At 37.0% G+C, this 22590-nt stretch overlaps 1 protein-coding gene across 22 annotated transcripts in view; it reads left to right on the top strand.

The window, feature by feature from the left end:
* Window positions 1-22590, top strand: part of Pde4dip (phosphodiesterase 4D interacting protein) — a 193951-nt gene that overhangs the window by 134504 nt on the left and 36857 nt on the right. For 21 of the 22 annotated variants that reach the window (XR_012439877.1, XR_012439878.1, XR_012439879.1 and 18 more), the window contains 6 exons: window positions 427-518; window positions 4063-4179; window positions 4403-4540; window positions 5842-5954; window positions 7098-7225; window positions 17712-17800. Coding sequence is in view for 19 of the 22 variants with exons in the window: in XM_074050631.1 (XP_073906732.1) it covers window positions 427-518; window positions 4063-4179; window positions 4403-4540; window positions 5842-5954; window positions 7098-7225; window positions 17712-17800 (677 nt within the window). In the remaining 3 variants the exon portion in view is untranslated. Of the gene's footprint in view, window positions 1-426; window positions 519-4062; window positions 4180-4402; window positions 4541-5841; window positions 5955-7097; window positions 7226-17711; window positions 17801-18101; window positions 19655-22590 lie in introns of those variants that run through there. The other variant, XM_074050633.1, reaches the window with a different exon arrangement.

The raw sequence follows: 22590 nt of genomic DNA, 5'->3' as shown, positions 1-22590 counted from the left end.
GTTATCCTTCCTGTGTGTCTTTTTGTAAAAATAAACAGATGAATCATATGTATTTATGTGATGTGTATGTGTATTTCCGCTTTTTCCTAATAGGCCTATTCTTTTGCACCTAGCTTGTTTTACTTAACATATCCTTAAAATCACTCCTCAGACGTTCATAAACTCATAAACGTCTTCCTCATTCTTCTTTTACAGCTGTACAGAGTAGCCCATTGTGTGAATATACTATTGTCTCTTCCATTTTTTCTTTAGCATATAGACTGATTATAGAATTTTGTTACTGCAGATAATACTACAATTTAAGCATATATATATATATTATGTTTAATTGCTGGAAAAGTCTCAGAGTGTGTTTCTCAGAAATGAGGCAGTGGAGATTTCATTATGTTTCTAGTGATTAAAACTAGCACTGTGTGTTCATTTTAGGAGACTTGGACATAGTAACAGGGCTGGAGAAAGAACTGAGCAATGTCAAAGAGGAACTCGAACTCATGGCTAAAAAAGAAAGAGAAAGTCAGGTGAGTTCTTGTACAGTTCTCTACATATAATACCTGAGTCCAAGGACAAGGTATGCCTTTTTTCTTTCTGGAGAAAAATAGAAATTTTTTCATATAAATCTTATCTCAATAAGGTGCTCTTGTTCTTATAACAGAGTCTATTTAGCATTTAAAGTACTGAAACAACTGTTTTCTCTACTCATTGTCAACTAAATAAAATCGTTGTAAAGCCCTTGGGGAAAAGGAAGTGCTATATTATAATTGCTACTTAGAATTATGACATTAGACACATGAAAATGGAACTTGGAAGCATTAAACATTATTGCAATGTGCTGTGCTAGGTTTTTACTATACACAAAAATAGATGATCTTGGCCTTATTTTATGGATGAAAAGCCTGGAACACTAGTTCTTTTTAAAGTGTGTGTGGGGGGATTAGTCATATAATGAATAAACACCAAGGCTAATATTTAAACTCAAGTCTTACGACTGAGCAGATGTATTTTCCACCTTATGCTTTTACTTTTCCTGTCAGTACTTTCCATCACTTTTCTCAGAAAGGGTCTCTCAGCCTTACAGAATCCCTTTGCCTCTGACTTCCGTGTATAGCTAACTTCATCTCTAGTTATGATGTGGGAGAAATTTTAGGACCACTGCAGAGTACAGACTACAACTGAAAACTTACATGTTGCTCTGGCATCTGGTTTGGTCAGCCAGTGTCATAGCTTCCTAAATTAAGTTTAACTATCTCAGTTCTTCAGGTTTTGTACACCTTTTTGCTGTAATTTGATATGTAATATAAAATCTCTATTCGTATTTGTAATGGAATTATCTTACAGTACCTCTTGATTTTATTACTCTATTTTTTCCTTACAAGCAGACTCATGTGACTCAGTTTTAGGATATGAGAGTGCTTGGCATTTAAAATATCCCCTTGTTTCCTGCCATTTTTGGTTGTTCACATCAGACATTGTAGTTCCTTCCCATGTGCTGTTCTTATTTTCTCATCTACATCAACTCTGGAGTAATGTCACTTTTTGCTTCCGTCCTGCTTCCAGGATCATAGAACTATAATGTCTATGAATGAGGATTTTGAGTCAATGATAATTAGCTATTGCTTAACTGTATGTATCTCTAATCAGTTACCCACTTCTAAGTCCAGTGCATATTCTCTCTAATATAGGTATTTTCTAAGATCTGTGTAGATTTTCCTATATTTTAAAACATTCCCCTTGCTGTTTTGAGATTACAGTGGTAGCAGAAGTAGCAGTAGTTATCATTCACTGATTCCCTGATATGTGCCAAGCACTTTTAAAATATTTTCTTTAATTCTTACATAGCCCTAAAAATAGATAGTATTCCCATTTTACAGTTGAGGAAACTGAGTCTCAGTTTAAATGCCTTGTTGAGGAGTTTATGCCAGAATTTAAAACCTGTGTCAGTGTAACTGTGGACCATTATTGTGATGCAAAATATCTTCTTCCTCATGTTTTCATTTTTCTTCAATGGAGCAAATACTGGGATATGTAATGATAGCAGTCTTTAAAACAGGCCAATAAACAGACCCATGCTCAGAAAAAGTGAGAAATAAAACAAATTAGTGGCAGATAGTCTGATACTTTATCATCTTTATTACTGATACAGTCTTAGGTAGAGAACTTAATGCCAGAGTCAAGTGAGCCTGCTAGCCAATCCCCCAAACCAGGTAGATTGACCTGCCCAGTCACAGGTTACATTTTGCCTTGGCACACCACCATGTGGTGGGGGACAGTCTACTCTTAGGGAAGCTATTGTGGAAACAGGCCTCCTGCAGGCAGTTGTTTCCCAAGGAGTGGAAGGATGGGGCAGAGTCAAGCATGCCTGGCTTATTTGCCACTGTGTTGTTAAGATGCAGCCTCTACCTGGCTAGACTGATGATTGAAGAGGCAGAGAAAGGTCAGGAGTCACAGTAACTGAGTTCCTTCAGCCTGGAAGGAAATGTAGAAGTAGCCCAAATCATCAGATGATTTTGTATAGTTATAAATCATCATGAGAACATTGATGGAATTAGATAGCATATAAGTAAAATTTGTATAGCTTATAACTTAAATTCTGCATATCTAAGAAAAGAAGTGTTATTTCCTTTAGGAAGTTTGATTACTTCTTATTCTTGCTTTTGTGCTATCTGCTTTACTCATCCCATCTGATTTTTTTAAAGATTATCTTAAAAATAGTTCTTTAAAATGCTTATTTAAAATAACTTACTGTTACCATAACGATTATATGGATGTATAGTACCTAGTGGCCTGAATCTGTTCCCTGAGTTCACTCCAGATCCACTTACTAGTTCTGTGATTTTGACCCGGCTCCTTAATTTCCTGTGCCTCAATCACTTCATCTATAAATTGAGGCATAAGAAGTCCCCTTATCTGTAAGTTGAAGAGTAGTTACTCTGTAAGATTGTCAAGAGGATTCACGTGCTCATTCACTCATCTGCGATGTGGGTATCTTGTAGTGCTGGGCTGAGAGTGAGCAAAATCAGCAAGCTCTCTCCCTGGACTTACTTAACTAATTTTTACTAGGAAGATAACAAGCAACAAATGAGGAATATAAATATTATAATTGCATATTATAATTGCCTATTATAATAAATGATGTGAGGAAGCATGGTCAGGGACCACCTTAGATAGAGTGTTCAAAGAAGGTTCCCTGAGCAGATGACAGGTAAGCTGGGACCTGAAGTGAGAAGGAGGCAGTTCTGAGAAAGATAATTCAGGCTGAGGGAGTAACTGGTTTAAAAGTCCTGAGTGAAGACAAAGTAAGAAAAAGTCTAATGTGACTAGAGCCACTAATGGAGACTAAAGTGGCAGATATTGAGATAGAGGTTATTCAAGTGGAAGAGTTAGGACCAGACTATAGGCTATTAAAAGACTGAATGTATGCAAAGTGTTGACTCTGTGCCTAAAACATAGAAAGCTATAAATGTTAGCATCTATGGCTATTATCATAATTTTTAAGGAACTTTGTCATAACCAATATTTGTCATTTGCTAGTAACAAGAGCAGGATAAACACTGAAAGTTTAGGGCCTACAGTGCTAACTGTTGGTAAGATTTCTTTGAGGTAATAGCATGCTCTTCATCAGGTGGCATGTAATGTTTGGTGATCACCAGTGGTGTTAGCAGCTGTTGCTGCTTGATGCATTGTTAATTAATTAAGGTTGCAAAATGGAGGTATTGTAATTCTATCATATTTTCACCTATTAGCTGAAGTACTTAACATAAAGAAAATCTTCCTCTTCTGCTAATGATAATTTTTTAAACTCACTAATTAGGCAAATTTGATGTGTTTTATGGTGTTAACTAAAGTGGACATTGTTAAAGACAACTATTATAGCTTCCTGTAAAACATCCTTTGGTACCCCACTGCATGGTTTACTGATTTAATCTAGTATAGCACTATCCATGATCTAGTTTTCTCTGATTTTTGGCTGATTGTGCTATGAAACAGAAAAAAGCATTGCTTCATTGTTAAACTGGGACATATACTGTTTCCTTTGCCCACTAACTTCAGAATCTCTCTCTGCAGATGGAACTTTCTGCTCTACAGTCAATGATGGCTGTGCAAGAAGAGGAGCTGCAGGTGCAGGCTGCTGATCTAGAGTCCCTGACCAGAAACCTACAGATAAAAGAAGACCTTATAAAGGTCTTGGAAAGCTTTTTTAACTACCATTGAAAATGTTTGAGCTCAGAATACCTGTAGGGCACCTTCAAACAATGTGTTAATATAGTGAGTCCCTTGTTCAGGGGACTCAGTTTCTCACTTGAAAGGAGAACAAACTATTTCAATGGCATGTGTTCCCTAACTCCTATGCTGAATAGTATTTTTACCACTGTTTTTACATCTATACTTATTTTTTTACTTCTAGGACCTTCAAATGCAACTGGTTGACCCTGAAGACATACCAGCTATTGAACGCCTGACCCAAGAAGTCTTAATTCTCCGGGAAAAAGTTGCTTCAGTAGAATCCCAGGGTCAAGAAATTTCTGGAAACCGAAGACAACAGGTAAGTCATTGGAGTGCGACTTTATTTTTTATTTGAAACAGATAGTGAAAAGGCTGTCAGTCTCAGCCTCTTGTAAAGAGGACAGTTAATAGTATTTCATAGAGAGTCCTTGTGCTACAGTTTCCTGCTGTGGTCATAGCAGTCGTAGGTGCCCCTTTCTGACATTTGAAGTTCTGAAAGGAGCAGTTCTTTTTTGGACACAGTCAATTATCCCTCACCCTCATACATAAGTCACTCTCAACTGAATCCTCATAATCAGGTCTCTCCCAATTAAGAGGGAAAAAAACAAACAACTAACCCTGCTTCTGCCCTTAATTCCTTTATAGACACTAATCCATGTCTAACCTTTTCAATGCCAAACTTTGAAACTTGCCTATACTTCCTGTCTCCCTTAGTATCTCTCTCAGTAACCATTCCTCTCACTACAATCTGGCTGTTTTTTTTTTTTTTTTTTATGTACTGGGTTTGAACTCAGGGCTTCACGCTTGCTAGGCAAGTGCTCTTCTGCCTGCCTATAGGCCTTTTTGCTCTGGTTATTTTGGAGATAGTGTCTTGCTTTTTGTCCAGGCCAGTCTGGACCTCGATCCTCCCATTTTAAGCTTCCTGACATTGCTGGGATGACAAGGAATACACCACCACACTCACCTTTTTCTGTTGAGAGGGATCTTGTAGACTTTTTGCCCCAGCAGGCCTCAAACTTCGATCTGCCTGATCTCAGCCTCCCAAGTAGCTAGGATTCAGATGTGAGCCTCTGGTGCTCAGCTCCAATCTGGATTTTAACTTAAACAGATCTTGCTGTTTATACATTAGCAGAGATCATTATCTTTATAGCATATTTTATAGCTCACAATGACACATGGCTATGATTGATGAATGTCTTTTCCTCCCATGAGATAGTAATCTTTACCCGAGAATTAGAACAGAGCCTGTGCATAGAAGGTGCACAATAAATGTTTATTGAATGAATGAACACTGAAAACTAGGAAGTCCTATTTTATGTTTCTCTCTTGCCCATCTTTTTTTCCTCTTTATTTTCTTAGCCTCTTTCCTGTGCTTCTATCTCTCTTTTTTTCTTGCTCCCATGTTTGATTTTGGGTAGTAGGGATTTAAAAAATGTAAAATGATGATGAATGTAACATTAATTGAAAACTGTAAAATACTGTAGAAAGCTCAAGTAAGTCATAAGATACCCGGTAGGGTTTCAGTCATAGTGAATGTTAATGCATTGCTTTTGTCTCTAACTATGGCTTTATGTCTCATTTTGCCGCTTGCATATTGCTCCTTCTCTCTTCTTTCCTCAGTTGATGCTGATGTTAGAAGGGCTTGTGGATGAACGGAGTCGGCTTAATGAGACCTTACAAGCCGAGAGACAGCTCTACAGCAGTCTGGTGAAGTTCCATGCCCATCCAGAGAAGTAAGAGAGTGACTATTTTTAAAAAAATATTTATTCCTTTCTTTTTCTTCTTTCTTCTATTCTTTATTAAGTGCAGATGCATGTAATATCAAAGAGGAGAATAAAAGAAAGCCTCCCACTTTGTCATTTGTTGTGTGGATTGCTCTGAACTTTAGTTAATCTAAATCTTAGGTTAGGAATGGTACCATTTCCCATAGCTATAGTGAAGATTAAATGAGAATGCAGGTTAGGTGTCTAAAATAGCACCTTGCATATAGTACACACAGTGTTTGTTCCTGTCTTTTTCCTGCTCTGTGTCCTGTTGAGGGCTGTGAATGTCACTGATACTCATTTACTATCATTGAACATCACTGAAGAAAATAGATTCATTGGGATGGCTGATATCACCCTAAATCATTAATATTATCATGATGAATATATTTTCTTTAGCTCTTACTTTTTGGTTATGTGTATTATATCTTTTTGGTTCATTGTATATTCCCTTCATTTTTTTCTCATTTCACTTTCCCTCCTAGCCTGTTTTTCTTTCACAGTTTTTACTCTTTCATTAATCAGTTTCTTTTAATTTCTTGTTGAGTTGTAAAAATGTTTTCTTTCTACCTCAGGAAAATAAAGGTAGAATAAAGGTATGATAGGACCACATGTTTGTGTTAACATTTTAAAGAACCTCTGGATCTTGAGTCTTTGTGAACTGGATTCCTTTTCAGAGTACTGTCAAGTTTGGTACCAATGAGAAAACTGCTATCTTCAACAGCAGCCCTGCTTGGCTCGACCGTGTTTCAGTTACAATTACTGTTTTCTGGATTTTAGTTTTTCAGACACTAATACTATAAAGTCAATTAATGAAATTTATCTTACGCTAGCTATAGGAGTATGAGATCAATCCTAGGAATAATAATTTTATGTGAGATTGACCCAGAATTTAGCCTGAAGGGGCAAGCCTTAAGAAAGGAGCAGTGAATTAATTTCCCAGCAGTGAACACAGTTGTCACAACTAAGACTGCCTTCATTTACTGTGTCCTAAAGAACAATTTCTTTAGGAAGTCTCATGACCCAGAGAGGCATTGCTGGCTCTTTGGAAACACATGTGGGCTTATAGTTGAAGGCTAATCCGCTTTCCTTCCATGTGGCATGTTTAATCAGCTCTGAGAGAGACCGAACTCTGCAGGTGGAACTGGAAGGAGCCCAGGTGTTACGCAGTCGACTAGAAGAAGTTCTTGGAAGAAGCCTGGAGCGACTAAGTAGGCTGGAGACCCTGGCTGCCATTGGAGGTGGGGAACTGGAAAGTGTGCGAGTTCATCACAAGCATGCCTTCTGAGCACTGGCGGGTCAAACTACAGCCCAGGATGGAAAACCTTGCTTACACTAACCAGACAAAGCCTTGTCTGACTTGGCAGAATTAAATGGTGACTTACTAATAATAGATCTGGTACAAGTAGCATCAACTACAAAGTGAAACTCACTTTAGCCTACCTGTATCTCACTGTACAGATCTCTCTCAGTTAAATGGTGGAGATAACAAAGTATATTTGTACATTTTAAATCACTCGATTTTAGTTTTTCGACACATACTCATTCTTTTCCCTAGCCTCTCCTTCTCAATCCTTCATCCCTTGTATGGGCCAATAAAGTTTATTCCTCCCCCTTTCACATTCCATTTCATATGTTCCATATCATGTCATAAATGCATGTGTGTGTATTATTTTTGCCATTTAATCAACTTCTGCTCTTTGAGTGAGAGCAATTTTTAATGAAATAAAAGAAGTAAAAATTTCAAGATGAGATAAAGATTGAGAGTGTGTAAGAATGACTTTGTAAAAGTGCTATAACCCTTCTCAGAAGGTAATCAAAATCAGAAGGGTAGTCTTGGGCCAAATTAAAGAGCAGAGGCAGAGACTATTAAGGTATCTCTTATACTGTTTCAGAATTGACTGTTGAATGACACAGGAGGAATTAGATTGGTGCACATGAAATTCTATTTAAAATTTTTTTGTTGATTCCTTTAGGTGTCTTTAAACCAAGGGCTTGCTATTTAATCAGAACATGACTTCAAGAAAGGTCTTATAGTCAGAATTCTCTATGTAGAAAGATAATTCCCAGTGTAATATCCCCCTTAAAAATCAGTGTTTTACCAAATATCTTATCATAAGCAGAGAAGAGTATTGCTTCTATATTTCCATTTGATGGTGGAACTAGGTGAAATCCTTTATTTTTCACTATTTAGTGTGCATACATTTCTCCAGATTAAAATAAGTAATCAACTTTAGGCTTTTAGGTGCATGATAGTTTACAATGAAGTGTCACAGATCGGTGTTCGTAGGTTTTAGTCATTGTCTCAGTGCTTTTCTGTGGCAACGGGACAAGTGGAAGGAAGGGCACTGGAGAGTATATTCTGGTATCTGAAATGTCATGAGTGTTGAGTAACCAAGATTACTGTGGAGGCTTGTGGGTTTTACACTGTAAGGTTTCTTATTTCTGTGGGATATGAATGACCTAGATTAGAAGCTGAGATTTCAGTCACTTTTAACATGGCATGAAGGGCTTTCTAGCATCCTAAGTGTAACATAGTTCCCTTTCTAAGCTAGGTGGGCACAGTGGTGTTTCTTTTCCCTTCTCTTTTTTACATTATACTTTGTTTCTTTCACATTCATATGTTGACCTGCCTTTCATTACTTCCTAAATTTTATTAAAGATTCTATAACCATCAGAATTAAAGTCAAATTAAAGTGGACAGGAAGAAAATGTTGTACTGGAGAAACATCCTGGAATCTTCTGATTAATTAATTTGCAAAGGTTGATGGACATAAGCCTTTCTATTAATGGATTATGGCATTCCAGGATTTATATTTGTTTTGTTTTGTTTTAAGGACTGAATTCAGAACCTGAATCTAAGCAAGCACTCTACCTTTTGAGCCAAGTCCCCAGCACTTTTGTTTTTGAGATAGAATCTCACAGTTTTGCCTGGACTGGCCTCTAACTCTTGATCCTTCAACGTCTACCTACGAAGTGGCTGGGATTATAGATGTGTACCACCACACTCAGCTCTATTTCAGTTTTTATAGCCTTTAGGGGAAAAGGGAATCACTTAAGTATAAGCAGAACCAACTACTTTTCTTAGTGTTCCCATTTTAAGAGACTTTCCTGTACAAAACTTTATGTAACTTACTCTCCCAAGTAAGGAAGAGGGTAAAGAGTTGAGCTGTAGAAATGTCAGCCTGTCAAAGACTAGTCTGTTTTGTCATTGCAACTGGGTATTTAGGAAATATCTTCCTTTATTTTACAAATAGTCCAAGGAAACTTTCTGAATTTTTCTGTAAAATTTCAACAATTGGTGATTCTTGGGTTCTAATGGCTCATAGTGATTCCATAAATTTACAGAAATTACTGCTTTTGGTCCATCTGCATCAAGAATAGATTGATGAAAGGATAAATTAAGAGTTCAATCTTGATATCATAAGTGGGACTAAAATCTGGTACTTTCTAGTCTTGATAGCTGAAACTAGTCTTGCAAATAATTCTACCTGGAGAAGAGAGCTTGGTGGTCTAGCAAGTTTATGTGATAATTTGATACCAGATTAAAGAACACAGTTACGAATTTTTTTCTGTAACCCACAGATTGATGGTGCTGTGATTAGACAAATAATTGATATGATCATATTTACCATGAGTTAACATGCTTCCATCATCTCTGAAGAAGCACAGGCTTGATTCCTGGATTATTTTACCCTTTTCAGGCATTTTCCAACATTACAGTAATTTTAGATAAAGTATCATGTGCATATAGAAGCTTGTGCTTATACAAAAATAGTTTTCCTTTTTTTTTTAAAGTTCATTTTGCTCTGATTATTTTGAAAATGAGGGTCTCATGAACTATTTATTAGGGCTGGCCTTGAACCATGATCCTCCTGATCTCAGCCACCCAAGTAGCTAAAATTACAGACATGAGCCACTAGCACCTGGCTTGGATAAAAATGTCTTGAAAGAAAAATAATGAAGTAAATTTTTACTTAGGCCATGCTTAGTTAGAAACATAGAACTTAAATTTAGAAAACACATACTGATAGATTTCATTTGTTTCACTTTTCCTTTGAATAATAGTAAATATCACAGAAATAGTTATAAAAGATCAGAGTAGATAAGTCTAATTTTTAGAACTGTAGAACTGAAAAGGACTTCTAAGAATTTAATGAGTGAAATGTAAATCCTTAAGACATATTTTCCCTTAAACTTTTTTCTATTGCAGTTTTTTTGTTTTTTGTGGAGCTTTATTCATGCTAGGCAAGGACTGTATCACTGAGCCAAATTGCCTTTTCAGGTTTAAATGATTTATTATTGAAATCTGATTATTTTAATATCAGTATCGATTAACATTTGCCTTATGCCCTCTTTTTAGCAATTTAGCCAAGTTAAAACTTTTCTGAAAAGGTACAATTGGGCTATTTTATTATGTCAGCCTTTTATATTGATAGAGTGTAATCTCATCTCCTTTTCTCCCCACGTCCACACGTCTCTTCATTCAGTTGTGAACAGCAGCAGTATTTTTAGTACCTCTAGTCTTAGGGAAAATACATTTTTCCTTGTTCATATTTTCTTAAATATTTTTCAGTTACATTATATGTGGTAAGAGATATATTATGGATGAAGAAAATTTTAACCTGAATAGGTTCCCAGCCACAAGAAGTAATTTCCTCAGAAGGTTCTTTGGTATATTCAGCTTACACTGCTTATATGGTAACCTCTGTGGAAGGTATACACAAAAGTCCTATGGCTTGTATGCTCCTAATTCAGCACCTAGATCATAAGAAGTTGGACATACAGCTTCAAAATAGTTCAAGAAAATTGATTGCAGTTCTTTCTACTTTGATCTTTGAGCTGGAGCAGGAATCTTCTGATGAGGGAAAGGAGCAGGAGATCACATTACACCAAAAAATTGTTCTTTTCTCAGAAGTGACAGTATACTGACCTACCTAAAATTCCTTTCCTTTGGGTTGTCACTCTTAGAACAACTTCAGAACTTTTGCTTTCCTTGAGCTAGTATTAGAAAACTCTTATTTCCCATTGTTTGGATAAGTCACTGTTTTCAAGTTTCTTGGTGTTTTTGTATGAAGAGCCCCAGAATCTTCACATGTGAAATTGCTGAAAAACTCAATATGTTTCTTCAACAAGGGTCCTAAGTAGTACTTTGCAGTCATACAGCCAGTGTCTTGCAGGGGAAGGTGACAAACTTCCTGTGAAATTGGGAAAAATATTAGTTACACACTTAAAATACATTTTCCATTTTGCCTTGAGGACATTGTATGAGTGGTAGAATAAGTGAAATTAGTTTGCTTTTTCAGAACTAATATTCTGTGAGATGCAAGCACGTATTTTCTCATTTCTCTTATGTTAAAACTCAGAAAGCTCTTCTCCTTTTGTAGTAGAACAATTTGTACTATAGGAAAAAAACTGCTGAAAACATGGAGCTTACATATGGCAACACAAAATGAAAAGTAAAGAATGAATCAGTAGGTGATACATTGGGGTTATTTCTATAGGGTCATAGTTTCTGAGTCTTAATGCATTTTGTAGTATTGATTTAAGCTTCTGCCTCACCATTTTCAGCAATAACTGCTTAAAACATTTAATTATGATTAGGAAACAAACATAATGCTTTTTTTAGTCTGAGTATTCATAGAAGGTAAGTCCTCAACTTTTTTCTTTACACTCACATGAGCCAGGATGAGTTTCCCAAATAGTATTATCTTTTGCCTACAACAGAGAATGGGAAGTGAAAGTGAGACACAAAACTATAGAACTGACAATGCTAATTTTACCAGATTTCAAAGAATAATTAAGCTTATAAAGTGATATACTCATTATTGTGTGTTATTTTCCCTTTTTTGTTGTTTAAAGTCAAACCCCAGAAATAAATTTTATTATACTGTGTTCCTCTTGCTGATGCTGGGAGGATAAAGTAGAAAGTTCAGCAACATCAGAAAAATGTTTGATCTAAAGTAGTATGAAGAGTAGGAGTTTTAAATACATGAACAAGTTGGCTTCCTTGTCCCAAAAGGACTCCTAATTGTGTAGTAAATGCTTGTGGACTTGTCTTTAGTGTAGAATGTGAGTGTGCATTGCTGCTGTTTTGCACTTAGTCATTGCTCTGATCTTGACTTCTCAATCTGTAAACTTCAGTGGCATGTACATATACACATATGTTATAAATAATTAATTTCTATCTACATCCATAAAGTAGTATTAGTTTTATAATAAAAGCAATTTTATTTGCTTTCATCACTTAAAATTTTGTGAGCTGTTGAGAAAAGCTAAAGTGATTCATAATAGCTTCAGATGAAGAAAGAAGTGGTATGATAAATGGTCAGAAACTTGGTGTTAAATTATGTTCAGGACTTTCCCCACCAAATTAAGCTGTATATTTTTCTGTGGAAGTTCATTTCTTAATAGAACTGTGCTGTTAATATTTATGCTGAAGTAGGGAGTGTGCTTTTTTATATATAAGTGTTAGAAATTCAGCTACTTTAATTGAGACAAAAATTGTTACTAATCCAATAAAAGTATAAAAGGCCAACAGAAACTATTTGGTTTCATTCTTAAATGATTTATGAAAAAAGAAGTATAGGAAGCTCATACCTTCTTCCTTTTCCTTTGTAGGAGAATTATTCTGTTTATCATTGTACTAAAATTCCAAGTCAAAGTAAGGCTCTGTGGAATGAGTATTTATTTAACTAAAAGAAGGAAGAAGAAGAAGCTTGAGCTTTTTTTCCTCCCAAAGAAATGAGAATAAAGAAACAGACTTGCCATTTCCCCAGAAAAGTAAAATGGGCTACTTTACCTTTAAAGTCCTTTCTTTCTGTCCCTGCTGCAGGAGAGCAGTAGAAAGCAGGAGAGATTTGAGGATCCTATTACTATGGTGGGTGGGTGGTGCCATTTCTTTAAATGTTCTTATAAAGGTCTGCTTCTTGTGATCCTTGAGGAAAATAGCACATAAGCAGAAAGAATTCCTTGACATTACAGAATTATAACACTACAGCATAGATATAATGGGCATATCTTCTGATCTGTGTAGGACAGTCCTAATTTATACAAGTCCTGGTTAGTTTAGGTGACTAGTTTTTTGAATAATCATCCTTTGGAAAAGTAGAAACTTTCCAAAAATCCTGTTGGGATTGCATCCCTGAAAAGTGATTTCAGTCATAATTTAGGAATGTTGCTTACTAGTGTTCATGCTGGATGGTCCTCTAAGCTACTTAAGAGATGTTGCCATTTGAGACAAAAGAACACCATAAAGGAACTTGACTACAGAGAGCAGCTTTCTACTACTTCTGTTCCAAGACCAGCATCTGTTCAGATAAATAATTTTCTCACCAGAAGCTATGAAGAACTATATAGAATCTTGAAAGTTTTGTCATGGTCCTAAAAGGAGTGGATGCAGGTAAAACTGCAGTTTGATAAGGCACCCTTTTTCTTTGATTCTCACATAACATCATAATACTAAGCATGCCAGCAGAAGTTGGCTCATGACATGAAAATGTGAGAGTTAAGGTAGTGAGCACATGGTAGAGTGTCATGGAATGAAAGTGAGATGGGCCAGCGAGGACCTGGAACTGAGGGAGAAAACACCTGGCACTGCAAATTTTATACTGTGAGGCTTTAGTTCTTCAAATACTCTGTCACATTAATAACATAGGACCCCTGCTAGGTTCTAAGTAACCACGTGGAAAAAAATGCCCCTTTGGTGGTAAGGGAGGGGGTGGGGGCAGGGGGGAGAAATGAACCAAGCCTTGTATGCACATATGAATAATAAAAGAAAAATGAAAAAAAAAAAAAATGCCCCTTTGCTGTTTTCCATATAGGTGGCTTAAAGGAGAAATAATAATGACTATAGAGTAAAATTTGGGGAAATGACCTTACCTCCACCCAGTTTGTACTCATTACTAAGAATTAAAATGATGCCCTGAATTGTTCTATAATGCTTTTTCATACATGGTAGAGTTTTGAGGCATTTATAATTTAATGGTGATGAGTCCTGTTTGGCACCTTTTCAGAATAATCCATCCTATTTCACTGGACAGTGCTATGCTTTTTCAGTTTTCCTGTGAAACAGGGAGAGCAAAAATGTTTTATTTCAAGCCTCTTGCTGAGGGAAACAGGTATCCAGAAGTGAAGAAGTGCAGGTAGAATAGGTCAAGATCATCCAGTTAATAACATTGGGTATAAAACTTCCCATTGTTGACTATGTGTAGTTTCTGTGGCCTTCAGCTTTGTCAGCCCAAGAACTACTTCAGTTCATCAGCAATAATAATAGAAAACTAATACTTATTGTTCAAGAGTATGATTTGTACTTGTGCCAAGCACTGTTATAAGCACTTGCAAATCCACAAACACTTTGAAGTTCACAAGAAGTGCACTGAGTGGATAACACTTAATTCTAACCAGTAAGTGAGGAAACTGTATTGCAGAAAGATCACATAACCAGTGACAAAAACAGATATTCTGACTCTGGAAATCATGTTCTTAATCATTATGCCATCTTCAACTAAAAGTTCTACAAAGGTATGAATTTTTGTCTCAGTGTCAAGACTATCTTTGGCTGACACAGTGCTTAAATATCATTCAAGGATTCTATCATATTTTAGAGGCTTATTTCTATGTACTTTGTAGAGTCAGGTAGTTGGTAGAAAATGATTTTCTAGATCTAAATAATGGGCATTTTGGTACCACCTCTATTTTGTGTAGCTCAGAGCCTAGAACCTCCAAGAACTACAATTTGAGAACTTCCATTGAAGGCTCACATGAAAGTGTTTGATAAAATTTCAGTCATGTTTTCATGTTAGCATGTAAAATTTAGAGAAGGAAGTTAATTGTGAGTGAGCAGATTCTTTGCTTTCAGAGAATCTTGAGTTGACAGACCATTTTACTTTGTATTTTATCAAAAAATAAGCCAGAAGGGCTGGGTGCCTGACTCAAGTAGTAGAGTGCTTCCCTAGCAAGGATGAGGCTGAGAGTTCAAACCCCAGTACCACAAAAAATAGAATAAAATAAGAAGATTCATCAGTTCAAAAATTATTGGGTCCATCCATTTACATTAGAAATTTAAACTATTCCAAGATGGTTCTGAAGGTAGTCTTTTATTGCCTTATAAAAGCTTAGAAAACAGGCTTTCCTACAGAAGAGTTCTTTCAGTTTCGTTTATTTAAAAATGGTAATGGTAATGAAGAGATTGCTAATGTTCACTTATATAGGACCTTGTGTGAGCTCATTTTGCTACCATATGTTTTTATACAAAATGTTTTCAGCGTTATTATGCCCTTCAGACACACAAAGTTGGCCTTGTTCTTCAAGTTGGTAAATGGTTAAGCAACTAAAGCTGACATCAAAAAAGTACAGCAGATTGTAAATTAGGTGGAGGAGATAAAAAGGAAAGAAACAAAGTCCCTATACAGTAGTGTGTTGGGGTTTGATAGGCATCCTTCCATTGTTTCCATCTAAGTCAGAGACAAAGCATGCTGTCCACTCCCAATGAATTAAAGAGAAATTATCTAGAAATGCAAACGTGGCATCTGAGAGGCCCAGAAAGGTAAGTGGAGGACAGAAAGTGTGAGATAAAAACTTTCAAGATCAGCAATGGTCACCTGTCCTAATCTCTGTGGAGCTTATTCTTGGAACCTAGTACTGGAATCATTTTGGGATGTGGGCTTAGCATGGGTACACAGCCCTCCAGAAATGGTTTTAGGGCTGAGGCTTTTCAAAGATCTGAGCTTTCTTATCCCACAGGACTGCTCTGTACCTCTGTTCTCATAAGGGGACAATGTGAAAAGTATGTTTTCTTAGTCTGTCACTGAGTGGAACAACTCATTTTCTTTGCAGGAAGAAAATAAAAATTGTAATCTCCACTGTTGTACAGAAAGATTGTCCCAAACAAGCATAGTATGATATGTATGTCCTCAGGTGAATTAACATCCCGACTTCAGTCAGTTTCCAAAACAGCCCAAAGTTAGGGAACATGTTCATTCACCCCTACTCCCCAGTACCCTAAGTGGGGCTGGATTGAAAGAGTGAGTGTTGGAAAATCTTAATGTACACTGTCTGCCATGGATCTAAAGATGCTGAATGGCAGAGGTGCTTCCTATGGAAGGCTTTACCGAATGTGATCCTGCCTTGGTCTGAAGTTAAGGCAGCTTTCATGGTGAAGATCAAGGAACATACGCTTGTTCCTATGTTGTACCTCTTAGTACCCCATGACATCAGTGAGATACTGCAAATATTCTGTCATGAACTTGGCAGATGTCAAGAAATGAAATGTAGATGTTAACTGCCCCTGCTCAGCTCATCTGCAGGATGAGAAATTATTCAGGCTTGCTTGGAACAGGTGAGGGGTAACCACTGGTAAGGAATTTTCCTTATTCACATAAAGTCTTGGATAGATTCTTGGGTCTTGGAGGAGAAAGTAAAGATAAAGATCTGACTTGTCACTAGAAGGAACAATGAATTATTCCTAAGAGTCTAAATACTCAACTTATTGGTATAGCTCTTGTCAGGATCAACTATACAACCTCGGACAAGCCACCTAATCTCTTTGAGGCCTAGGTTATTCACTGGTTAGAAGAGGATTTTAACAGCTTGTTGCTGAGCTCAGAAGTAGATCCTGAAGTGCTTTAGCAAGTTCTACAGATGTAGACCTTGGGCAGAATTATGTAAGGTGTAGAAAGTACCACAGTGGGTGTGGAGAAAAAAATGTAGGTTATAGTTCTTGATCTAGAATTGTACATTCTTTTATTCTAACCAATGTAAAAAGGAAGAAATGTCTTAGATTTTTGCTGTCCAATAAAGCAGCTACTAGCCACATGTAGCTATTTAAATATAAATTAATTTAAATAAGATAAAAGAATTCAGTTCCTTAGTCATACTAGCCACATTTCAAAGGCTTGATAGCCACATGTGACTAGGACCTATTTAGTGGGCAGTGGAGGCTCAAGGCACTGCCATGATAGAAAAAAGTTCTGTTGGTCATCACTGCCCTTTACCTCTGCCCAGACCACTAATTACAGCTACTTCTTCCTTGGAACATGATATAGATATCAGCGCACTACTGTGACTTTGTCCATATTTGGAGAAAGAGGATGGATTAAATCCCATTTGGAAGAAGTAGTGCAAGAAACCCTCAGGCAAAGGATGTTGGGCACTGAACAGAGTTTCAGAGATGGGGAGGAGGGGCAGGAATTAGAAACCCCTGAACTATTCTATGCTTTAGATCTTGATTAGACCTGAACTTCTGTGAGACACAGGACCCCCAGAGAGGAGTTCTTCAGAGACACTGTTACCCTATGCATAGCTGATCCTCCAATGAACACCAAGAGAGGACCAGAGCAGCCCTGATCCCCAGGAAAGAAGGGACCCTCCCAGCATTCAGTGGTGGGGGAAAAGGTTACTTATGTTTGGCCCTCATTAAGAAAAGAAAGTTGTTACATTATCAGGATGAGGAATAATTCAGGCTTTCTTGAAATAGGTGAGGAGTATTTACTCTGACGGCTTCTCAGGTATAGATGTATGCACTCAGAATTGGTTTGTTTTGTGTGTCAGTAAGAAAGTCCTGCTATTGCAAGGACAAGGCTTGGTTCTGCCCTCCTTGATGGCTAGGGAGCCATGCATGTGGGGAAAGGAAAAAATCAGAGGTGATGGCAGAGAATGTAATTCTACCTGCTGTCTGGAAGCCATCTGTGGAGGGAATCACCTTTCTTTTCTGGACTTAACTTCCAGGTGCAGCTGCAGGGGATGACACCGAAGATGCAAGCACTGAGTTCACTGACAGTATTGAGGAAGAGGCTGCACATAACAGCCACCAGCAAGTAAGTCAGTGTCAGGCTCCGGGGCTCCCAGGGTGGAAGGTACACAGCCCTTCAGGGGTTTGATGGTTGCCTGCAGCCTTTGTGCACCTGGAGTGAGAAGACATCTTTTATATAAACCACTTCCCAATCTGCTTCCTGTTTTCCCTGAACTTGCCAGTTCCCTCTCCAACTCATATCCCTACTTTGTTTCTCTGTCCATGTCACCATTTTGTTTTCACGACTTCTCTTTCTTTCTTCTGCTCTATTTCTCTCTTCTTCCTGCCCCTTTCTACCCACTTCTGTCCCTATTTACTGTCTGTAGCTATAGCATAAGAAGAAAATTTGCTTACAAGACAATGGATTCTTCCCTTCTTGGGCTTTTGTAACTGAAACACACCACAGAAGACAGGGTGACATCAAAGGGCTGCTAGGGGAGGTAGCAGGGCTTTGGACCTACTTGGGGCCAATGGTGAGAAACTTCAAGAGGACTGGAATGTCTCCAAAGCAGAGATCTTTCTCAGTGAAATCTTATCATGCAGAAGAGAACTTTGCTTTGCACCCTGACAGACTACCTAGGTCATGAAGAAGTTAATGGCAAACAAATGGGATTTCAACAGCAAGCTGCTGCTGAGCCTCAGAATTTGGTATCCAAGGCTGAAACACTATTTCCAACCACCATGAGAGAAGGTGTAATCCGCATGTTCTCAAACCCAGTTGTAAACATCCTGGACCTCAGATTAAGTCACCAATAGTGATTCCATAGCATTCATTGGAATGCGTCAGTATCTCCACCAGGTCCAGTGACATTTTAACAGTTGAATATCCTGTCACAGAACTCTGTCCATGACTCTTAAGTCATTATAGAGGAAGTGGATCATTGATAGACACCCTTCTGCAAAGCAGCTGAGCTCTTCCAGTGATCCCTTCCTTTAGGACTATTAGAAACACCAGGAAAAAGGAGGTTTCCTGGATCTGCCTGTTCAGCTTTGGCATAAGAAAAAGGGGATATCTATTAAACCACTAAGAAGATAACATGTGAGCAGTCCTCAGTCTTAGTGAATTTGGCACAGTCTTTGGCTCTTGAGGACCTGAATAGGTGTCTGAGATTCCTCACATCTTCAAGTGTCATGACCTTTTTGTTGCTATAGCTATAACTAACCCTCTCCCTTTACTTTTGGCACCAACACTGCTCCTCTTTTGCTTGTACAGCTCCTTCTGAGTGCTCCCTACATGCTCCACATAACATAATTATGTGCTCTGCACAGATGCCTCTACCTTTCACTCCCTGATTTCACTGAGGATCTTGGGTGAGAGACAGGAACCTGCAGGATGAACAAATGTCCACTCTAAAGCAGCTAGATTGGATGTCAGCTAGTCACTGGTGGTTATAACAACTGTTGGACAGGATTAACTTCAGAAGTTGTAGATATGAGGAGAGTCAGATCCTGACTGACATAGTTTGAATTATAAGCTTTGCAAGTCCTGTGGGCAAACTGGTTTGTAAAGTCATTTCTTCCTCAGCTGCCGTTCAGTAGTCTAGCACTGAGAATATAACCAAGTACTATTTTGAGAAGATCTGTCTCACCTGGAGTAAACTTTCACATTTGGGTAATGCTTGCTATAGTACTTGGTGTAGAAGATATTATAAGTTAGCAAACGTTTGGATAAGGGACTTGACTCATGATAGAGAGTATATACCTGTTGGATGAAGACTCTCTTGCATAAGCGAGTTTTTTATTTCCTTGAAAAACAGTTTTCAGCTGTGTTAGGAAGAACTTTGGTGTGTGAAATTGTTGTTAAGTTTACTTCATCTTTTTTGGGCTTTGAGGTTGTGACTCTCCTGCTATCAATTAAATAAAGCTTGCTTTGCCATAACTGTTTTGTGTCTAGATTCTCAAAAATTTGTTTGTTTGTTTCCTTAAAATTAGGCTCCGAGCTCCTTATTGTATTCTTGGAAGGTACACTTTTTCTTGACCCTGAATTTACTTTTTACCTTAAGTGCACACACAATTTCCTTAATAAACACATCCAGATTCATGTTCCTAAGAATCACCTTTTTGCTAAATCAAGTTGTTTCTTCCTTACTTTTTGGACTCACTCAACTTAGAAAGCCTTAGGTCTGTCCATTATGGTAATTTCCCTAGATATCACCCACAAAATTCTACTCTCAAACAGATATAAGATCTTTAATAAATACCTAGGAAATTTCCATAAAAAGAAACTACAGTAATCATTGCTTTTCTTCAACTCTTGTCATAGAGAAAAGTTGACTGAGTTTTAAATACAAAGGAGAGAGGTCAGTAGACTAAGTTTTGAACTTGAGAAAAACTGTTTTTAAGATATTAATGTTATTTTTGTCAAATCATAATTATACACACTTAGAGATATACAACCTGATGTTTTGATATGTGTATACAATGTGGAATAATTAAATCAATCTAATCAATATAGCCATCACTTCATCTACTTACAATTTTTGTGATGAGATATTTGAAATTTATTCTTAGTTATTTTGAAATATACATTATTGTAGTTACCATGCTATGCTATCGATCTCAACCTATTTTTTCTACTCTTTCATCAACAACTCCCCAGTATCTTCCCTTTTCCCCAGGAGACTCTGGGAGCCACGATTCTACTCTCTTGTATGAATTTAACTTTGTTAGATTCCACATATAAGTCATATTAAGTGAGATCCTGTAGTGTTTATCTTTCTGTGCCTGGCTTATTTCATTTAGCTTAATGTCCTTCAATTTTATCCAAGTAACAGGATTCCCCCCCCCCACTTTAAGGTTAAATAGTATTGTGTAAAAGTACCATATTTTCATTATTTACTTATGTATTGATGGACACCTAGGTTGACACCATATTTTGGCTATCATAAGTATCGCTGCAATGAAGATGGAAGTGCTGACATCCCTTTGACATATAGATTTCAGTTCCTTTAGAAATATACCAAGAAGTGAGAATGGTAGTTCTGTTTTTATTTGTTTGAAGATTCTTCATACCATTTTCCACAATAGACATTTTTATTTACACTCCCACTAACACTATATAAGTGTTCCTTTTTCTTGTCATCCTCTCCAATAGTTTTTACCTGTATTTCCTTCCTTGCCTCCTGACTCCTTCCCTTGCCCTCTCTCTCTGCCTTCCTTCCTTTTTATTTTTTATTTACAAAAACCATTGTATCTCCTTGTGATTTTACTTTTTTTGTTATTTTCATTTCCCTAATGATTAGTGATGCTGCTGAGCATTTGAGAAAAGCTAATTTTTAATTAAGCAAGAGGTAAGATCTGCACTAGACTTCTATATGGCAAATAGAACCCAGTAAAACTAAAATCCAAAAGTTGAATTGTATGGAAGCAATAGTACAAGTGAATTAGGTAATCTGATTAAACAACCTACAAGAGAGATATAACTGAAAACAGACATACTACCACCACACCTGCTGAAAGTGAGTTTTATTTGAGGAAAAGAGAAGAAATATTTGTTTTTCATAGATGATAAAAACTAATGAGAAGACTAGGTCCTTAGTCACTTTGCATGCATCTATATTAAATTACATTTATATGTCAATTTTTAATATTAGTCAAAGTAAACCCCTTTGAGATGGAACTCTGAAAACCCAAATTTGCTCAGACAAAAATCAGATCCCTAGGCAGTGATTAATTTTCTCATTTTAACAAAGAAAATCAGGTGATGTGGACCTTGAAGTCCTTCCAGTATTAATATTTCTTGAGTCATATTTAGAAAGGCACTTTTAAAATGGATAGACTTCATTAAAGCTAGACATTATTTTTAAGAAGAAGGAACCCTTAACATTGAGAAAAGAATAAATATTGTGCCCATATGCAAGGATGATAGTACTGTTAAATTTATTTATTTTAGTTGAGAAGAGTTTATATAGAAAAGTAACATCATACAATTTAAATCAAGGATATGGTCATAAACTTTCAAAAGTTTATGAAAGGGTATGGCTCTATCCAGGACTCCATTCTTTATTTTGTCACAAATGCTTAGTGGCACATGTGTCACTGGCTACCGGCCTAAGTCTGGGACAGCCATTGTCAGGATCCTACCAAATGTCAGGCTCACAAACCTACGGGGGGTCTGGCTGCCTCAGGATTGCATAGCTCTGTGAATCTCTTTCTTCGTCGACATGGGTATACATCTCTTTACAATCTAAACTGCTCTGCTACTAAATACCATGTACATGCATGCTGTGAATTAATCTAACCACAAACCTGTGGCTTAGACACTGCCATACTTTATTATGAGGACTAGCAAGAATCACCAGCTGTATGACAACCCAAGCAGCTCTATACATCATTGATCTATATAAGTTGCTCTGGGCCCCCTTCTGCTTAATGTATTGCTGACAAGAATGAGTGAATAAAACATGTAATTAATTTTACAAATCATCCTAATCAAGTGGCCATACGATTTATGGAGATGTGCATCAAATGTTTGATGGCTTTGATGATTAGAAAATGATTGTTTAGCAGTAATAAATTTATAAATGATAATTACAACTCACAGTATTTAAAGAGACAAAAGAAAACATCCCCCAGAAATAGTTGTGGAAAAGGAGTGGGAAATTGGGAGTTAGAATTAGCCTGAAAGGAAAGAAGAAACCAACATAGGATACTGGGATATATTGATGTTGGACAGATAGGCAAGAAATCCTTGTACTAGGGTAATGAATCATACTAAGTAGATTATCACACTCTGGTTTTGATTTCTACACTCTAAAAAGTATGGAAAACAACTGGGAAAGAGCCACAGATAAATGATAAAGTCTAAATTCACAA

This window comes from Castor canadensis, chromosome 12 (genome assembly GCF_047511655.1).
Source record: "Castor canadensis chromosome 12, mCasCan1.hap1v2, whole genome shotgun sequence".
NCBI lineage: Eukaryota > Metazoa > Chordata > Mammalia > Rodentia > Castoridae > Castor > Castor canadensis.
Note: the sequence above shows the minus strand (reverse complement) of the source record. Positions and strands in the feature narration are given on the sequence as shown.